This window comes from Oenanthe melanoleuca, chromosome Z (assembly GCF_029582105.1).
Source record: "Oenanthe melanoleuca isolate GR-GAL-2019-014 chromosome Z, OMel1.0, whole genome shotgun sequence".
Lineage (NCBI taxonomy): Eukaryota > Metazoa > Chordata > Aves > Passeriformes > Muscicapidae > Oenanthe > Oenanthe melanoleuca.
Genome location: NC_079362.1, coordinates 50428197 through 50446706, shown reverse-complemented (window position 1 = coordinate 50446706; position 18510 = coordinate 50428197). Strand labels below are relative to the sequence as shown.

General features: G+C 39.4%; 1 protein-coding gene across 8 annotated transcripts in view; it reads left to right on the top strand.

The window, feature by feature from the left end:
* SMARCA2 (SWI/SNF related, matrix associated, actin dependent regulator of chromatin, subfamily a, member 2) overlaps window positions 1-18510 on the top strand; it is a 114962-nt gene that overhangs the window by 9448 nt on the left and 87004 nt on the right. For all 8 annotated transcript variants that reach the window (XM_056513054.1, XM_056513048.1, XM_056513055.1 and 5 more), the window contains exons 2-3: window positions 3690-3950; window positions 11826-11949. In XM_056513054.1, the coding sequence (XP_056369029.1) occupies window positions 3726-3950; window positions 11826-11949 (349 nt within the window). In that variant the 5' untranslated portion in view covers window positions 3690-3725. The remainder of the gene's footprint in view (window positions 1-3689; window positions 3951-11825; window positions 11950-18510) is intronic.

The following is an 18510-nucleotide window of genomic DNA, read 5'->3' as shown; positions in this document are numbered from 1 at the left end:
TCCAACCCACACCATTCCATGATACAGTACTTTAGAGCATTAGCCCTAAACAGGAGCCCTGTGGGGCCCCCCTGGTGACAGGTCACCAGCCTGATGCCACCCCATTCACTGTAATGCTTTGTGCTCAGCCCATCAGCCACCTGATCACCCATTACATGGTGTGTTTACCCAGTTGTGTGCTTGTCCACAAGAATACTGTGAGAGAGAGAGTACTGAAACCTTTACTGAAATGCAAAACTGGCTTCCCTTGATCAAGTTACTCTGCTGTAAAAGTAAGTTAATTTGGACAAGCAGGACTTTTCAATGAACCCGTGTTGGCTGTGACTGATGACTGCTTTGCACTTCAGGTGTTTTTCAATAGCTCCCAGAATAATATTCTCCATAATTTTGCCAGTCACCGAAGTGAGTCTGCCAGGCCTGGAGTTTCCAGGCTCATCCTTCTTGCTCTTCAGGAAAATTGGGACATCAACCATCTTCCAGCCAACTGGGATCTATCTGCATTCCCAAGTTCATTTGAAAATCATTGAGAGAGGTCTCATGATGACATCAGCTCAGCTGAATTCCATTGGGCCCTACAGATTCACAGAGAACTGAGAGCTGGTCATTGTCACAGCCACTGTTCTTCAGCTCAGGGCACTGGGACCCCTTAATTAATCATTGGCATTGAGGACAGAGGCAAAGAAAACACTAAACATCTCTGCCGTGTGTGTCCATGTCCCTGTTTGTGAGGTGACTGTCCTCATCCTGTAAGAGGATGATGTTACTTCTTCACTGTCTTTTGCTATTAATGCATTTAAAATCCCTCTTTTCCTCGCCCCCCTCAATTGTGTCCAGCTCCAACTCCAGCTGAGCTTCAGCCTGACAGATTTTCTCCCTGCAGAGGTGAGCAGCGTGTCTGTATTTCTCCCACATCACCTGACCTTGCTTCTGCTGAGCCTACCCCTTCCTTTTTTGCTCTGCCTCCCAAAGAAGATTCCTGCTGAGCAAGCCATCTTCTGCCTCGACTTCTGACATTTGGGAATTGTCTCCTCCTGTGTCCTTAGAAGATGGTGCTTAAAATGTGACCAGCACTGACAGACCCCAGCACCTGTGGAAGTATTTTCCCAGGGTACCTTACTCACAATTCCCTGAGCAGTCTGAAGTCTGCTTTCCTCACATGCAGAGTTGAGGTTATGCTGGCACTTTTCCTTCTGTCAGAGATTTTAACCTTGATTACCTTGTGGACACTGTGGCCAAGAATGCCACCAATAACCATGTCACTCATGAGACCGTCTCTGTTAACAAGCATGAAATCAAGGACAGTATCTTTCCTAGTTAGGTCTCTTGGTTCTTGAACCATGAAGTTCATCCAGGTGGTTTAAGAATTTTCTGGAGTTGATTGTGCCAGCTGTGTGGTGTCCCCAGTTAACATAGGGCAGGTTGAGTTACCCCATATAGAGAAATTTGAAGATGTTATTTGAGGAAATGATGCCACTGTTGTGCCTATATGATCTATAGCAGCCTCTCATGATGACATCCTCATTATTTGTTTATGCTAGAGGGTCTCAATCCTGCTGTTGCCAGTTGTAAGTTCCATACGTTCTTGTCCCTCTGTTTTAAATGATGCTCTACCCCTGCCTTGCCTCCACTGCCTATCCCTTGTGAAGAGCCTGTAAGCATCCAGCATGGCACACCAGTCACGGGACTCATCCCACTGAATTTTGTTTATGCCAGTGATGTCATATTTCTGGCACTAGGCCAAAGCTTCCCCTTGTTTCTTTCTCGTGCTCTGTAGTTCATTGTATCCTACACCTCCTGGAGCAGATTGAGTGATCTCAGTTCCTCAAGTTTTGGTATGTCATCCCATTGCTTGTCACTCGCAAGCCTGGTTTTATCCCCTTCCTGCCTTCCAATCTAGTTTAAAGCTCTGTCAGTGAGCCCTGCCAGCTCTTCTGGTGGAGCCCTTTTTCCAGTCTGCGAAAGATACATCTCTTCAGGTATTGGTACACAAACTGTTGTATAAACCATGCCACGATTAAAAAAACAAAAAAAACCAAAAAAAAAAAACCAAAAAAAAAAAAAAAAAAAAAGCAAGCAGATTCTGCTGGTGACACCCAATTTTGGATCCATGTGCCCCTGGGAAGCAGCAGACTTCTCTGTGGCTTGGGTCCCGTCTGCATAGCAGACCTTCAGTTCCCTTAAGAAGGGAGTCACCTGTATCAACTACCCTTCCTTTTTAATTAACAGGGGCAGTTGTGATGAGGGTGGCAGGATGTCTTGCCTCAGATGGTTCCCCCATCCCAGAAACACCTTTGTCTACCTCATCAGTTGGCTGTCCTGCCTATTCCAAGGCATCATACTTCTTTTTAATGGCACCGGTCCTGTTTGTCATCTGCAAGTTTTCAGGAGGAAGAGTGTTCTGCCCAGTGTGGCCAGTGACCAGCTTCCAGTGATTGTGTTTGAGAGACCTCTGCCTTACTGCTTGGTAGGGTTCTGAGTCCATCTGCATCTTCTCTTCAGTGGAGGTTTGAGATTTCTGAGACTCTTCGATAATAGCCTGTCAGTCTCTCACTCAATATCACAAGTACTGCACGGCTGTTCACCCATGGCTCCTTAACCAGGTGATGGCTCACTTAAAATAACACATCTTTGGTGAGAAGTGATGGTCAGCCCAGCCTTATGGAGAGGCATTAGGCACTCCTGGCAGCCTGGAATCCTGAAGAGCTGCACCTAGTCTCGCTGACTGGAGGCTTCTGACGTGGCTGATGCAGTGACTTCGGCGGGAATGAGCTCTGTGGTGTGTCAGAACCATACCTGAGGGATAAGATTATGCCTTTCTTCTCCAGCTACTGGGTCTGTTCACTGCCTCTTTGGCTGCTCCCAGATGGCAGCTCCCAGCTGCCAGTGTGCCCTGGTCATGTTCACTAGGACTCCATTTGAGAGAGTGGTGGCAGCCCCCGCCCTTGCTGGCTGCACTCATGCTCGGTCAGCTGCTTTAGAGCAAGGTGCTAGTTCCAGGTGTGTATCAGCACTCCCCTGTGGCTCCCCTGGCTCCAGGCCTGCTTGCTGCAGTCCGTGGCTCCACACTGGAGCTGTTTGCCTTGGCAAGGAGTGATTTGGTCGCTGTCACTACTGGCTCCGCCTGTGCCCAGTCAGCCATTCCAGGGCAGGCTGGTGGCTCCGTGTGTGTCTCAGTACTCTCGGGCCAATGAAAAAACCCTTTAAATTCTTGTTTCACTGTATTACCATGAATTTTACAAGTACAAATTTCAGGCTAGTCAGAGCTGTTCAGGGAAAGATTTTTTTACACATAGGTTACAGTGATGCCCGGCTCCCTTTCCTGCTTTTAATACTACTATGCTGTGCTTGGCCCACATCTGGTGGTAGCAAGTCAGTTCAACTGTTGTTTCTGGTAGATGTTTCTCATAGCACACCAGCTGCTTTGTTCTGTGAATACCATACAAATGTCCAGAAACAGATGGAATTATCAAGGTCCTTATCTTTCTGGTGAGCTGTTAGAAGGATGATCAAGCTAGTGAGCAGCATTAAGGATTCTGTAAACATTTTCTGCTGATGACAGGTTGCATGTTTATGTATATATATGTGTGTGTGTAACAACTGCCAGTAGATTTTATTAAATTTTTTCCATGTCCCTAATGTCACATAGAAATTGTGTTTTTGTTTTTGTTTTGTTTTGTTTTTGTTATTAGAGCTATTCTGCTAATTGAAAAGGAGACAGAAAATAGATGTCCACGCCTACAGACCCTGGCGCCATGCCTCATCCTGGTCCTTCCCCTGGACCAGGACCTTCACCTGGACCGATTCTGGGGCCTAGCCCAGGACCAGGGCCATCTCCTGGCTCCGTTCACAGCATGATGGGGCCGAGTCCTGGTCCACCCAGTGTCCCACATCCAATGCCGACCATGGGGCCTACAGATTATCCACAAGAAGGCATGCATCAAATGCATAAGGTAATAGTTAATTATAAGTGAACCTTTTTTCCCTAGAGTTCTCTCCACTGATGAAAAGAGCTACTTAAACTGTGTTTAGACCTGCTTAACTGCTCTTACACATCACCCTCAAAACTTCAACTACACTCTTACTTCTTTCTCTATTACTAAAGATTATTTGTGTATCAGATTAAACACAGCTATCTTAGTATACTAAGTTGTTCTTAGTAGACTACATAGAACTATAGTTAGTAATCTGGAAATGCTCATCTGTAAACTGTTTTCAGTAAGACAGATGTTACTAGGGAGAAAAAAAATGAATGATAGTGTTAAAACTTTAAGGCACACCATTCTAACCATCTTTTTTCTTCTTCTTGTCTGTTTGGATGTGGCATGTGGTTTTGTCTGGGGTTTTTTTCAATTTTGTGTGAAATTGCTCTTTTTCTTAAAAAAAACCAAAAACAAACCTAATCTACCTTAAAGGATTTGTATTACTAGTTTGTTTACTTTTCCGTATTGAAAATGTGTTTGAAAAACGTGGCTTTCAAGTTATTTTATAAGGATTCTGTCTTACAAGGGAATATAAAGCTATGTCATGTAGAGCATGTCAATAAGTGCACTTCAGTGGTTATTGTTATACACTTGAAATTGTATGTGTGCTTAGACTACCAATAATGTTTTTTGCTTTGAGGAAATACTTTCCTGTGTGGAAATTCCTTTGTAAGAACAATATCTTTATGTATTGTCATTTTTGTTTGGTTGTATACCAGAGATTTAGAATCCAGAATAATTTTGGTTGCACTGATGTTCTACTTAGAAATATGTAGTAGCAGCTTACAGAGCCAAGATACTGAAAATGTTTTGGCAGCTATTTTTGATTTCACTTGCAATTGTTATATGCACATAGAGAAAAATTTACTAAAAAACAGTTTTAAAGTAAGAGAAACGTGTTTTAATTTTCCTCTTGAAATGACGTCTTCATTTTGACACTCTCACATATGGATCAGTTTCATTCATTAAAATAATATCCAGTCAGTAGGGACATGACATTACCATCTTTTACATGAACAACTAAAAATTTTTTGATAAAACAAACACTAGCTGAAATGAAGGAGGCTGTGATCCAGCTTTCCATTTCTACTGACCTGTTGTATTCTCTGAGAGATCAGAATGTGCAGTAACTATAACCTTTGTGTTTGAATCTTGAGGTATCTGATTTAGCTGTTAACCAGGTTAGACATTTGCGGTTGGCATTCTTTTATTTGTGGGGTCAATTACCATCCAACTTTTCAGAACTCTGTCTCCAGATTTCATAGCCAGGGTTCTAAGGTCCTTCATTCCTTTCGATTTTTCTTGTACCTCTAGAAGAAAAAAGTGGCACCAGGAATTTTCCATAAAATGGCTGAATGCTTCACACATTATGTTTTTAATTGATATATCCTGTTATATCAGGCAGTTAATCCTGTGTTATAATTAGAAACAAACAAAAAATACCATCCCACAACATTCTTTCAGAGACTGTAGAGGGCCTCTCACAAGGTTCTGTGAGCCAGAGTAGAAATTCTCCCATTGAGGTGGCCTTGAAATACGTTGAAAAATGTGCCACAAAGAGAATTGGATGGCCAATTCAAAGATTATCATTCAGTATAGTTACAGCAAATTATCTCCCCTTTTGTATATGTTGATTCTGATAATGGAATAAAGACTGTAATTTCACAAGTCTTTATTTTAGTAGCGACAGCATTGCTGTTTTCTTTTAGGTTTCCACATCAGAGGTTCCAGCATGTCTTCATATGTGTACTATTAAGCTAGAAAATGAGTCTATTGAGCTGATACAGATGAAAAAAAAGGAAAAAAATGAAATAAAATCTTAGTTAATTTTTGGTCTAGATGAGGTTTTGGGTCTGCTTTTCTGTGCAACTCCAGAAATAGTATATGGGATAACTGTTGGAAGGGTCTAAGAAATGCTGTAGAAGGGTGCCTATAGATTATTTTGCAAATATTACTTGAGTGTTTAGTGTAGTTGAAAAACTGGTCAGCCACCTGCAGCTGGACCAAATAAACATTTTCATTTTTCTTAGTGCTATATAAAAACTGTTGACTTTCAAGGCATGGTGTATCATAATACTATTTTTTAAATGAAATGCAGTAAAAAATGAGGGATTGCACAATTGCTTTGTGGGGTACCCACGTGTGCAGTGGCATGTAGTTCTTCCTTTTAAAATTCACATGCTTAAGTGAAACAACTTTATTCTGTGTTAGATGTTTGACTGGCTTACAAATAGTAATATAATGCAAAACACTTTAAAAAATCCAGAGGATCAATTGATAGCAAACAAATTTATATTAATAAATCATAATTCCTAAAGTGCGTTTACTTAAGAACTGTTAAAATGAAAATTGAAGGTTGTATATTCACTTAGACGTTTACAGAAAAATTTACTATTAGTTTACAAAACACAGTTGTGACAGAAACAATAAATTAACTGCCTTTTTTGCTGGTTTCTTAACGACTGTCAGGAAAATACAGGTCCACATTCTACTGAAGTGTATTTTGGATGCATCACAGCTAGTTTGAGGAGGAATACTTCAGAAATCTGTCAGGGACACTGCTAAACGGACACACCATAACAGCCTCAGAGAATCTTGTGAGAAAAAATACTTGGAAGCTGAAAGATGTTAAAGCATTACTACCTTCCTTGCCATAATCTTACTTTCCTTCTGCATCCACACAGAAGCGCCACTGGAGGCAGAACAAGGTTGCATGGTTTTAGTCTGAATTAATAAAGCCTTTGACACAGTCCCCCATAACACTCTCCTCTTGGATTGGAGAGAGATGGTTTTGATGAGTTAGATGGATGAGAAAGTGGTTGGACAGTCACATCTAGAGGGTAGTGGTCGATGGCTCAGAGTCCTGATGGACGCCAGTGCCGAGCGGTCACTTAGGGTGGCCACCTAAGGGGTCTGTATTGGGACCAGTGCTATTTAATGTCTTCATTAATGACATAGGCAAAGGCACTGAGCAAGTTTACAGATGATGCCAACCTGTGTGGTGCAGACACGTTTGAAGGATGGGATGCCATCCAGAGTGACCTGGACAAGCTTGAGAAGTAGGTCCATGGAAATCTCATGTGTTTTAACAAGGCCACATGCAAAGTGCTGCACCTGGGATGGGGCAGCTCCAGGTATCAGCCCAGGCTGGGGTGAGCGTGAACAGATCAGAGCAGCCCTGCTGAGAACGACGTGGGGCTGCTGGTGGGTGAGAGGCTGGACATGACCCAGCCATGGGCACTGCCAGCCCAAAGAGCCAAACATGTGCTGGGCTGCATCCAGAGCAGAGTGGGCAGCAGGGCAGGGAGGGGATTCTGCCCCTCTGATCTGCTCTGCTCTGCTCTGCTGAGACCCCACCTGCAGTGCTGCACCCAGCTCTGGGGTCCCAGCGCAGGAAGGACATGGAACTATTGGAGGGAGTCCAGAGGAGGCCACCAGGATGACCAGAGGGATGGACCAGCTCTCCTGTTAGAGAGGGCCGAGAGAAATGAGTTTGTTCAGGCTGGAGAAGAGAAGGCTCTGAAGTGACCTCGTTGCATCCTTCCCGTACGTGAAGAGAGTCCGCAAGAAAGGTGTAGAGAGACTTTTTACAAGGGCAGGTAGTGACAGGATAAGGGGTAATGGTTTCCAACTGAAAGACAGGAGGTTTAGATTAGATACTAGGAAGAAATTCTTTCTTATGAGGCTAGTGAGGCATTAGAACAGGTTACCCACAGTGGCTGTCGATTTTCCATCCCTGGAAGTGTTCAAGGTGAGTTTGGATGGGACTCTAAGCAACCTGGTCTAGAGACTGCCACCGCAAGGGGTTTGGAACTTGATGATCTTCAAGGTTCCTTCCATCCTAAGCTTTTTTGTGATGCTGTGATACAGCCTTCTGTATCTTCTTACCTGCCAGCTGAACCACATGACTTTTAACTGCTTAACTTCTGGTTATGACAACATTGTAGCTTGTTAATTTGTGTGGTGCTCAGTTTAGGGGTGGATGGAGTGTTGTGAACTCTTCCTTTCTTTTCTTTTCCATTTAATTGTAACCTGATGCATAATCACTTCTTTTGTGAATTTGTAATGGGGTGCACTGTAAATGATTGCTGACTGTAGAGTAATTACAGTGATGTCATGGGCAATATTACTGGTTTTGATGAGTGAGACAAAATGTGAGGGAATGAAAAAAATCTTAAGAAATACAGTCATTTTTAATAAATATGTTAGTTGTTCACTCAGATGTTCCATTAAAACAGAAGGTAAATGGTTTCCCATTACAGGTATTATTGGGTAACAGATCTATGCACATTAGACATTCTGAGAACCAAAGTTGTTCTGTCATGGTCCTAGAAGTAACAGTATGCAGCATTAGCAGGCATCTTCACTGCATTGCTTGTGTTGTCTGCATTACTAAAAAAGGAAAGGAAGTATTGCCAACCTTGAAAAATCAAGAGAGAACTTACATAAAATAGTGTTTTAGTGATTTTTTTAGAGATTAATGGCCAGTTTAATGCTGCAAAAACCACAGTCACACTGGTTGTCCATCAGAGGTGCATGTCACTTATGTGTGTGGTTATGTGGCAGTTACATGACACTGCTGTTTGGTCTCTGTGATTCTGTTTTAGAGGATGTATGGTCTGCAAGAAAACTAGTCTGGTACTCAGTCTTTGATTTTAAGGTTGGAGTGTTTTTTTGCTTGCTTTTTTTTTTTTAAGGTGGATTAAAACAAAAAAAACCTAGACACTGTAATGTCACGGTTTACCTGAAAATAGGTCAAACTGCAATGTATCTGTGAGAAGACCTTAGCTGCTAGAGTAAAAGCACTGTAGGCAGAATGTTCCTTATGCATTAGACATTATCTAAGTCTGTAAGTCTGCCAAGTCTATAGGCATGTGCTAGCCTGCAATTGAAGCTCATCCCTCATTCTGTTTCTAGAAGTGTTGTTTATTTAGCCTGTTCAGTACTTGTTTCCTTACTTACGGGGATCAATCAAAATTGTAATTTCTAGTTGAAGTTGGATATGTCTCAACTTCCTGTTTCCCTTCTGTTCTGTCATATTAGAAGACTAAAATAAAAAATAGTAGCCCAGTATGATAGTGGTGCTTTATTGGTAATACAGGTTACTTATCCCAACAATGTCTTTGTGGAAGATAGTTTTAATAATTTATAGAGGACTGAAGAATTTACAGAAATTACATTGTGTGTAAGATACCCTCTGTAATTTTTAACCTGTTCCATAGATATAGAGTTATCCTCTAGCTCTGTAACTATACAGTGATTAAGAAAAGTTACTAAGAATAAATATCCTTCAGTTCTTGTAGTCCACTGTTGTCCTCTGCTGAATTGCTTTCCCTATTGTGTACATTTTTTTATAACCAGTAGAGGTGTTTTTAGATGAAATACATTCTTGGAAGTACCAGTCTCTGCATACATTAACAATTGCATAATCATTAAAACAAGTTTTGGCTTCACAGAAGTTTATGCTATCTTCATCTTTTGTATTTTTACGAGTAAAAAGTTGATTTATGAGTTCTAATGAATTTAGTTTTCAGTTTTTTCACCGCAAAAGTTTTGAAAATACACAAATGCAAACCCCTTTCCTTGCTATATATTTTGTCTCCCTTCCATTAGACTTCAAGCATTTCAGTTTGCTACAATTGCTTTTATGTCTTGTGTCTTTCGTTTTTTTTAAATAATACTTTTTTTACAAAAATCTGTTCTTTTGATCCATTCTCTCCACAGAAGCATGCCTTGAATTAAATTTTCTTGTATGGTCATGTCACTGCCTCTCTGTTCTTGTTTGATTTTCTTTAAAATTCCCTCTGTCAAAGACCACATACTTGCTTTTCTCTTCTCTTCTGTTTTTTTTTCAACTGACAGCTCCTTTCCCACCCTGTTTATGCTGGTACTTCTGATGTACGCATGCTGTGTGCCTTCTTACTCCCATGCAAGCTGTTTCTGTTCCCAGAGGTTTCATGGTTGCCACCTATTAGTGCAGTGAAACCTACCCTGCAGCTACCTACACCACAAACGTGTACAGCTAGAGTCTTCTGTTCTGGAAATCAGATCAAGTTACCAGCAAGTCTCCTCCTTTTAGCAGCCATAAAGATACCATGGCAGCCAGCACATACCATGACAAAATAAGGATGCTTTACAGGTGTTCTGGTTTCTGTAGTACTCAGCTCGTGCAGACAGAATGTGAAGCCAGTGTTCTCTTCTGCGTTGGCTGTCTTTGTAAGCAGGAGCGAAGAGAGAGGGAGGGATCCTCATGCCTCAGAAAAGGGCACCGGGAGTTACTTGGTTAGCAAAGTGGAACTATTTTTAGTGTCAGTCATCTGTGTCTGCATTTCTACTCCATATCCCAAGTTCTTGTAATCAAAAATAGCTTCTTGAGTAGTGTGTATTTTTTCTTTTCACAAATATTTTTATGCTGTCATGACAATTAAATAATGCGATGAAACATGAAAAATCCATTTTATTTTTGCTTTTCTATAACTTTCCTCCTTTCAACCCAAATTTCTGATAAGGAAAAATGATAGTGAAGTCCTTCAAAAGTGCTAAACAACAAATTCTGTGAGCAAATTCTGTGTGTTTAAAGTTGTTTCCGGTCAAATCTGATGACTGCAATTTGATTGCAATGGAAAATAGAAATTTTATATGAAGGATTTATGAATTGAAATTTAAAATTATTTTTTCTTTTGTTGAAAGGGTGACTTTTGTTTAGTTCTGTTGAAATTGAGTCACATGCAACAAATTACTCAAAAATAATGTAACACTTTTCTGTGAGCACACTTGTTTAATTAACTCCCTGCATTTTCCACAGGTTATCCTAAGTCTCTTTTTAAAAAGAGTTTTCAATAAATAGATGTACATTTAGATAAAACAGACCACGAGGTCTCCTTTCACAGTAGGATTTGCAGGAGCAGCATTTAGTGTGCATGGATGCATGTGTTAGAGTGGGGCAGAGCATGTATTTCTGTAGAGAGAGGCTAAGTAGGTGATGTCAGTCATTTCCTTCCTAATAAAAAGCCTTACAGAGCTCTAAGTTAGAAGTTAATTAGCTGAATCCCTTCCATAGTTACGGATATAAGTTTTGCTTTCATGGAAAACTTCATTGTTTCTTAGGACATCTGTCTTGCAATGTTACTTTTTCCTTATTTTCATTTTCAGAGTCCTTCAGTTTCTGTTACGGAGTCTTTTTCAGTGCCCAGAGCACCTTCAGCTTGTTTCTCAGACTCCAAACTATCTTTTTTTCACTTTATAAGAGAGCACTTGGAGCTATTCTGTCTTTGAAAGTACCATGGGAACTGCAGTTTTTGAGGAGTGTATGAGGTGACAGAAGCTGTAGGGAGCACAAGTAGTGTTTTCCTTTCCTTGACTGCCTACCCTTGTTTTTGTCAGCAAAGAAGAGATTACCTCCTGCAATTCACCCTTGTTTTTGAAGAGAAATAATGTTTGGGACATTCCAGTAGAGCAATGACTGAAAGGGCAAAGTTTGGGCTAAAAATAACTTAGGTTAAGCCACAGGCTCTACTTTCATAAGTTAGGGTGTACCTAACATATTACATTGCTTTGTAATATGAGCCAATACAGGTATGTGTTTGTATTTGCCTCCCTGCCATTGCCAAATAGTTCATAAGGGAAAAAAAAGGCAAAAAGGAAACAGGGGACAAGCAGTCTGATAATGTTCTATGGTTCCCTAAATGTGTACTTTCAGGGCAGAAGTTCCTTTTTTTATTATTTTGAATGCTTGCTGAAAGAAGTTTTTCCTCTTCATGTATTTGTTTAGATTCTGAATTATTTCATATTTTTATAGTGGATATGTATGCTATCTCTCTCTAAATACTTATTTTGTTTTCACAGTCTATTGATGGCTTGCATGAAAAAGGAATGGTTGAAGATGTTCATTGTGGTTCCATGAAGAGTATGCGACCTCCTCATCCTGGAATGGGCCCACCTCAGAGTCCAATGGACCAACATAGCCAAGGTTTATCCATACTGTGCATGCTTTATGATTTTGGGGCCTCTTTTTCCACAGAGAGTCTACAGTTCCATGTAACTGATTGCCAGTTATTTCCTTTCAGCTCTGTTTGGAAAAGCTGAACAGGGCAAATCCAATCCCTTTGCTTTCTGAAGAATCCATTAGGCATGTATTGGAAAAAAGCTAAGGTTCAAGTCTGTGGCTGGGGGCAAGTCTGTCCCAGATTTCAGTTTGCATCTCTAAAGAAAAAGCCCACCAACTTGCTTCTTACCTTATGTGGCTACTGTAAATGTAAAGCGTTTTAATATGATTTATTGTCTTCAAGAGCTTATCAAGGTTCTTTCCAGTGTTTTTTATGCCAGAAGATAAACTCTTGAATACATTGGTACATACCTTCTTTGTGTCCTGTAGGTTGGAACATAAAAGGACATGCATTCTACGAGCAGCCTGGTATTTTGGAGATTTAACTGGAAACACCCGCTAGTATTAATAACTTCAACAGCAGCTTAAGCTTGCTGTATTGCATACTTAATTGTTTTACTACATCACCTGAATAATCCCAAATGATACTAGTCTCTTGGTGTGACACACTCTGTGCAGTGTTAGGAGGTGGTCCTGAACTTCTTTGTGCTTTTCAGTGCTGTGCAACTGAAACTCTAGCCTGTAACTTGCCAGCTGAATCCCAGTCTGGGACCCGGATAATTAGAAAGTAATGTTTTTCCATTGAACCTTTCAATATCAATTAAGTAAAATAGAACTGACTTTGCAGAGACAAGTTCTTCATCAGGTAAAACTTTCTCTTTTGTTGATTTCAACAAAATGTAAGCATGATCATCTGAGAGACAAATTTTGCTTGTCTTTGCATTTAGGGCACACTTTTGCTTGGGATGAAATGACCAGAGTGTTTAGTCTAAACTGTATTGAAAATATAGGTTGCAAATGCTTCAAATACAAATAGCTTCTGAGTTGTTTTTTTCTTTTTGTGCTGCCTTGGGTCAGCTTTCCAGGTTATTTTGTGCTTTAAAAAGATGATTGATTGTGTTAGTAGCAACATTGTAAGGGTTGAGACTACAGATTCCTACTCTCTTTTTTTGTGTATGCCAGCAACTGTTAAAATGTGAGCAGAGATCACTAGAGTTCTGATGTGGAGCAGGCTTTTAAAAGAAGTGGTCAAAAAAATCCCCAGATGTTCTAATATTCCAGTTACTTTTTTTGATGTTATTAGAGGACTGGTTTAGCTTTCATGGCCTCTCTGTCTCCACTTTTTTTTTTTTGTTCTTACACAGCTGTCTTTTCCACAAAAAAGTGGTGATGGCACTTGATGGTGTTCTGATACTTTCTGGACAAAGTCCCATCTAGCAGACTTGTTGGTTTTTGCAATTAGTGTAGAGGTTCAGAATAGAAAACCAGGTTCTTTAATAGCCTGTCAGCCTATTGGATGTTTTCTGTCTAATTTCCCACGACATTAGAGAAAGCAGGAGACTTGTGCTTTTACAAAGTCTGTGGAAATATGCCGTGTGGTAAAAGGAAGTTTACCCATGCCCACATTTGTGACAAAAGGACAGTATGACTTCTCTGAGGATCCATGGAAAGATGCCTGGTAACTTCTGAAGTCTTGTCAAAATCTTCGGTTTGGTATGGTAGAAACCAAGGTTTACTATAAAGTTCACTTCCTTGTAGGCATCTGATAGCTGAGCTTATATTACACAGTTGTGTACAATTTTTAACAATATAAGTGTCAAATAGAAATTACACCTCATTAGTTCTAGGTCTGGTTTTTTCATGGCTTATTGTTTGTAGTCCTCAAGTTGAAGTAGATCAATATGCACTAATTCATATTTTGGGGGGGGCATTTGAGGAAAGTAGCTGAATAAGTCCAAAACCCCAGGAAATGGATTGCCCTAAATTTGCCCATTAATTTGTAAGCTTGGGAAGAATGGTCATGTGCCAGTAAATGTTGTTGTAGGTAAAATTAAAATTGTCTTACCTTTTAATTCTTTGTGATGTTGTCTATAACTCAGACCATCAAGAATAGTTTTCTAGAAAAATTGCAGAATCTTAGAAACATAGTATGGTTTGGGTTGGATGAGGACCTCTAAAAGTCATTCTGTCCAACGCTTTTGCAGTGTACGTTTCAACTAAATCAGAGCCCTGTTGTAATTCAGAGTTGTTCAGCACCCATTGAAACTGAGCATGAACGTTTCCAGGGGCATCTACCAGCTCTTCTAAGCAACCTGGCCAGAGTTTCACCACCCTCATAAAAAATAAAAAAAGTCTTCCTTACAACTAGTCTGAATTTACTGTATAAAACCATTCTCCTTGTCCTGTGTCTACAGTCCTTTTAAGAGGTCTCTTTCCAGCTTTCTTTTAAGCCTCCTTTAAGTATTGAAAGGCCACAATAAGGTCTCCCTGAAACCTTCCCTTTTTCAGGGGGAACAACCCCTACTCTCTCAGTCTGTCCTTAAAAGGAGAGCTAGTCCATCCCTCTAATCATCTGTGTTGCCTCCTCTGGCCTCACTCCAGCAGTTCCATGTTCTTCCTGTGCTGGCACCCCAGAGCTGGGTGCAGCACTGCAGGTGGGGTCTCAGCAGAGCAGAGCAGAGGGGCAGAATCCCCTCCCTGGCCCTGCTGCCCACTCTGCTCTGGATGCAGCCAGCACACGTTTGGCTTTCTGTAACAGATCATGTCAAGCTTCTTGTCTACCTGTATCCCGAAGCCCCTCTTGGCAGGGCTGCTCTCAATCCCTTCATGCCCCAGTATGTATTGGTTCCAGGGTTTGCCTCAACCCTTGTGCACAATGTTGCGCTTGGACTTGTTGAGCTTCATGAGGTTCACATGGTCACACTTCTTAAGCTTGTCCAAGTACTTCTGATTGAATAAGGTCAGCCTTTTGTCTGATAAATTTACTAATTTATATTATGTAAATATGATATTATTATATTATTTCTATATACTAGTCAGACAGGTCTGTCTTTTTTGTGGAGATCATAAGCTTAATTGCTGCATTAAAATGTCAACAAGAATGATACGGTATTTGTACAGTTGTCAGGAAAAACTATGTTAGCCCATGTATGGGGCTTCTGTGCATTGTTAAGGCCAGCAGCATGGTGATAGACACAACCTTGTCTGCCTGGTAGAATTATAAAAATTCCTTGGCTTGTATGATACTGTGATTTATGACAAAGATATCACTAAGTAAAATCAATATAATCTGCATTAAATATGTTAAGATAATGAAACAACAGATTGTAAACTGAACTATAACTAGAAGATGATCATCTGATTGTGGATTTCTCTAGTCTTCTAGAAATCTGTTTTGGTTCACTGCTATTCAAAGTATTTGTGATCTGGAAAAAAGTTTGCAGTAGTACAGATAAAAATTACATATAGCACAGACGTTTAGCAGTGAATAATGAACAAGTTGGTTACAAAGGCTGATCAGAATCTGAGAAGAATGTGCTTATTTTTCTAGCATAGATTTTAGCACAGCCAACAACAATGCATGTCTAGGAGCAAAATAGTTTGCTGTGTAGTAGTATAAACTATATCATGAAAAGCAGACTATACTGCTGAGAAGAGTGTGTTTGTTTTATCCTGGGGAACGTTAAGCTCCATTTCTTAATTTTTCTGATGAGAGAATTCAAAGAATACTTGATCAGTCTGCACATTTTCAGACAATAGAAGGGTTTGTAATAGAGCCTTTAAAGGGGAAAAAAAGAAAAAAAAGAAAAAGACAGCTGTGTATTTTGGTACTTACAGATTTACCTGCAAAATTATTTGAATTCGGAATGTGTTAAATAGCTGTATCTTACTTAATGAAGATAATTAACCTTTGAAACAAAGACTACCCAAGTAGTTGTGGTAAGTTTTGTGTCATACAAACGCTAAGTCAGCACTGAATGTCTTTCTCATCTGTTCCATAGACTGAAGGGAGAAGTTTAGAGGTCAAGAGTCACTGGTCTGTTTTGGAAAAGTTAGGTAGATTATTGTAGCTGTAGTGGTCCATTATTGACAGAAATCTGCCTGTTCACAGGCTCCAAGATTCTGAGAAGGACTGGTAAGCTAGAGTAGGAAACAGTGTCCTTAAATTTTTGACGATGGCAAGGTGGATGGACTTCATAAAATGCTTCAGTTCTTAGAAATCTGCGTGGGACAGTTGTGATGAATCCATAGGTTATAGTCCTTCTGTATGCAGTTTACAATGGGAAGCGATCACAAAATGAGATTTCATTTAAATGTCAGGTGTTCCAATAGCAGTCTTTTTAGGTTTTTTTAATAATTTTGTAAAAGAAGAAAGTCTTGCAAAAGGTTATATCTAAGTACAAAAGCAAGATTTTTAAAATAATATATACTTATAAATGTGGGTGATCAATTAGAAGTAAATTGGGAACTCCACATGCAGTTGTAGATATGGTAATGTAAATCAAGCATACAGTTGTGAATGAACAAGAGAAAGTTGATGAAGAATTTTGGAAGCAGTGATTCTTGCAGCCTATGTTAAGAAATAATTAACTGTCCTTTTCTGAAGTGAAATGAATGATCAGCAAGTGAGAAACATTTGAAAGCTAAATCTGCAAGAACTGTGTTGTTTTACTTAAGTGCCTGTTCACTGGTTGAATGGCAATTACTGTTCTGATATTTTTGCATTTTTTTAACCAACAGTAATTACTGACTTAAGGTATGCAACTTTATTACTTAGTTTCTGGGTTTACTTTTTATTGATGCTCAGTGAGATGTGAGTCATGCAGAAAGAATGTTTTACTAGCTCAGACAGATCATCACATTTTTATTGCATACTGCAATAGGATGATTTTCAGAAGTCTGACATTAATTTATGGGGGAAAATACTATAAATTGGTATCTTTATCCCCAGCAGTTGCTCCTTCCAGTCTTACTGCTAAATTGGAGAAAGGGTAACATTCCTGGCTAGTTTCGGTGACAGATTCTCTTTTCTTGAACTCACATACAATGATGTCCCTGTTTAGTCTTAATACCTTTATTTTGATGCTAATAGGTTAAAAGAATAGAAAATACATTGCTCCAACTTCATAGCTTACTACATGTTATGATTTTGAACTTGGTTTGAAACTATATTCCTCTGTGAGTAAACTATGGACTATAAAAAATTTATGTTTTTTTCTGGGATTTTTAAAAAGTGAATGAAGTTACTGTGATACAGCAGTGAAATGCAGGCCAATTTACATTGATTTGCTATCATTTCTTACTGTTAGTAAGTGGAAACGTAAGGGCTGAAGGAATTTGGAATTCTGGGACTTGAGCTGTATTAATTCTTCTTGATCATGCAGTATTTGTTGAACTTAACAAGACATACCATTTTTTAACTTCTAGAATTCACTAATGTACTGCTACTTCACAGGCAATGTTCATTGTTCATGGTTCACATTGTTCACATTGTTCAATGTTTATTGAACTTATGAGAGGGAAATTTTATATATTGCTTGCCTTTGGAAAATTTGTTGCCTCAGTCTGAGATGGACTTACTGTCCGCAGTGTTCCAAGACACTGTGCTTTTGTACTGTGTGTTGTGGAGATGTGCTTGATTCCTTTACCTTGTTTTTTAAACTAACTTCAGTTGATGATTGAACTGACAGTTCAGTGAGTTACACAGCTATATTTCTTCAATCCTGTCTATATCTTCCAAATCCAAAACTTTTCTTACAGTCATATTCTTGAGTACAAAAATACCTTTGCTGTTGGTTTAGCATAAAGATATGACCTATATGTTCTTCAAACACTTTCATTGTTTAAGATTTAATAAATTTTAGTGGCAGTTCCCTCTGTTGAACATTCCAGTGTTTGGACTGCTAAAACTTTGATTCTTTCTGTATCATTACTAGGTTTCTGAATTTATTTGTAGGTGTTCTTTCTCTTTCATTATGGCATTAAAAGTGGAGAAGAAAGTGTCTCAGTTTTTAGTGATCTGATTTTTCAGCTTTAAAACAGAAAAGAAAGATGCTATTGTTTCTGTTAATTGAAGTGAAACAAAAAGCAATTAAAGCAGAAATTTTGCATACACACTACCCTCCAGTAGTACTTGAAGAAGTGTTAAACTAGGATTTCTTCCAGTGTTAATACTGTAAAGAAAATACATTGTTTACTATGTGCTGTGTTTGTTGCATTTTTGCTGAACAAGTTGATACCAAAGTGGGATTAAGTATGTTTCTGATTACACATACAGTTAGGAAAACTTGAGAAGGGTTTCTGCTGCAGCTTCTTCTATGACCCATTGAAGGATTATGGAGAAGACAGACAAGACTCTCCTCAAAGATGCACAGTAAAAGCAGAGAAGTAATGTTTACAAAATGTGTAAGTGAAATTCTGATGGGACTTAAGGGAAAGGAAATTCAGAATAAGAGTGATTAGGAATCATCATCATTAAAGGTTTTTAGAACTTAGACAAGATCTGGAGAAACCTGACAAAGCTTAGAAGTTACCCCAGTTTTATATTGTAGACATTCTTTGGCCTCCCTTTCCTGGTAGTGGATGACTTCTATTTTCTGTGTTGTTCAGAACTGTAGGTTACTATTGTCCTTTTATGGTGGTTAA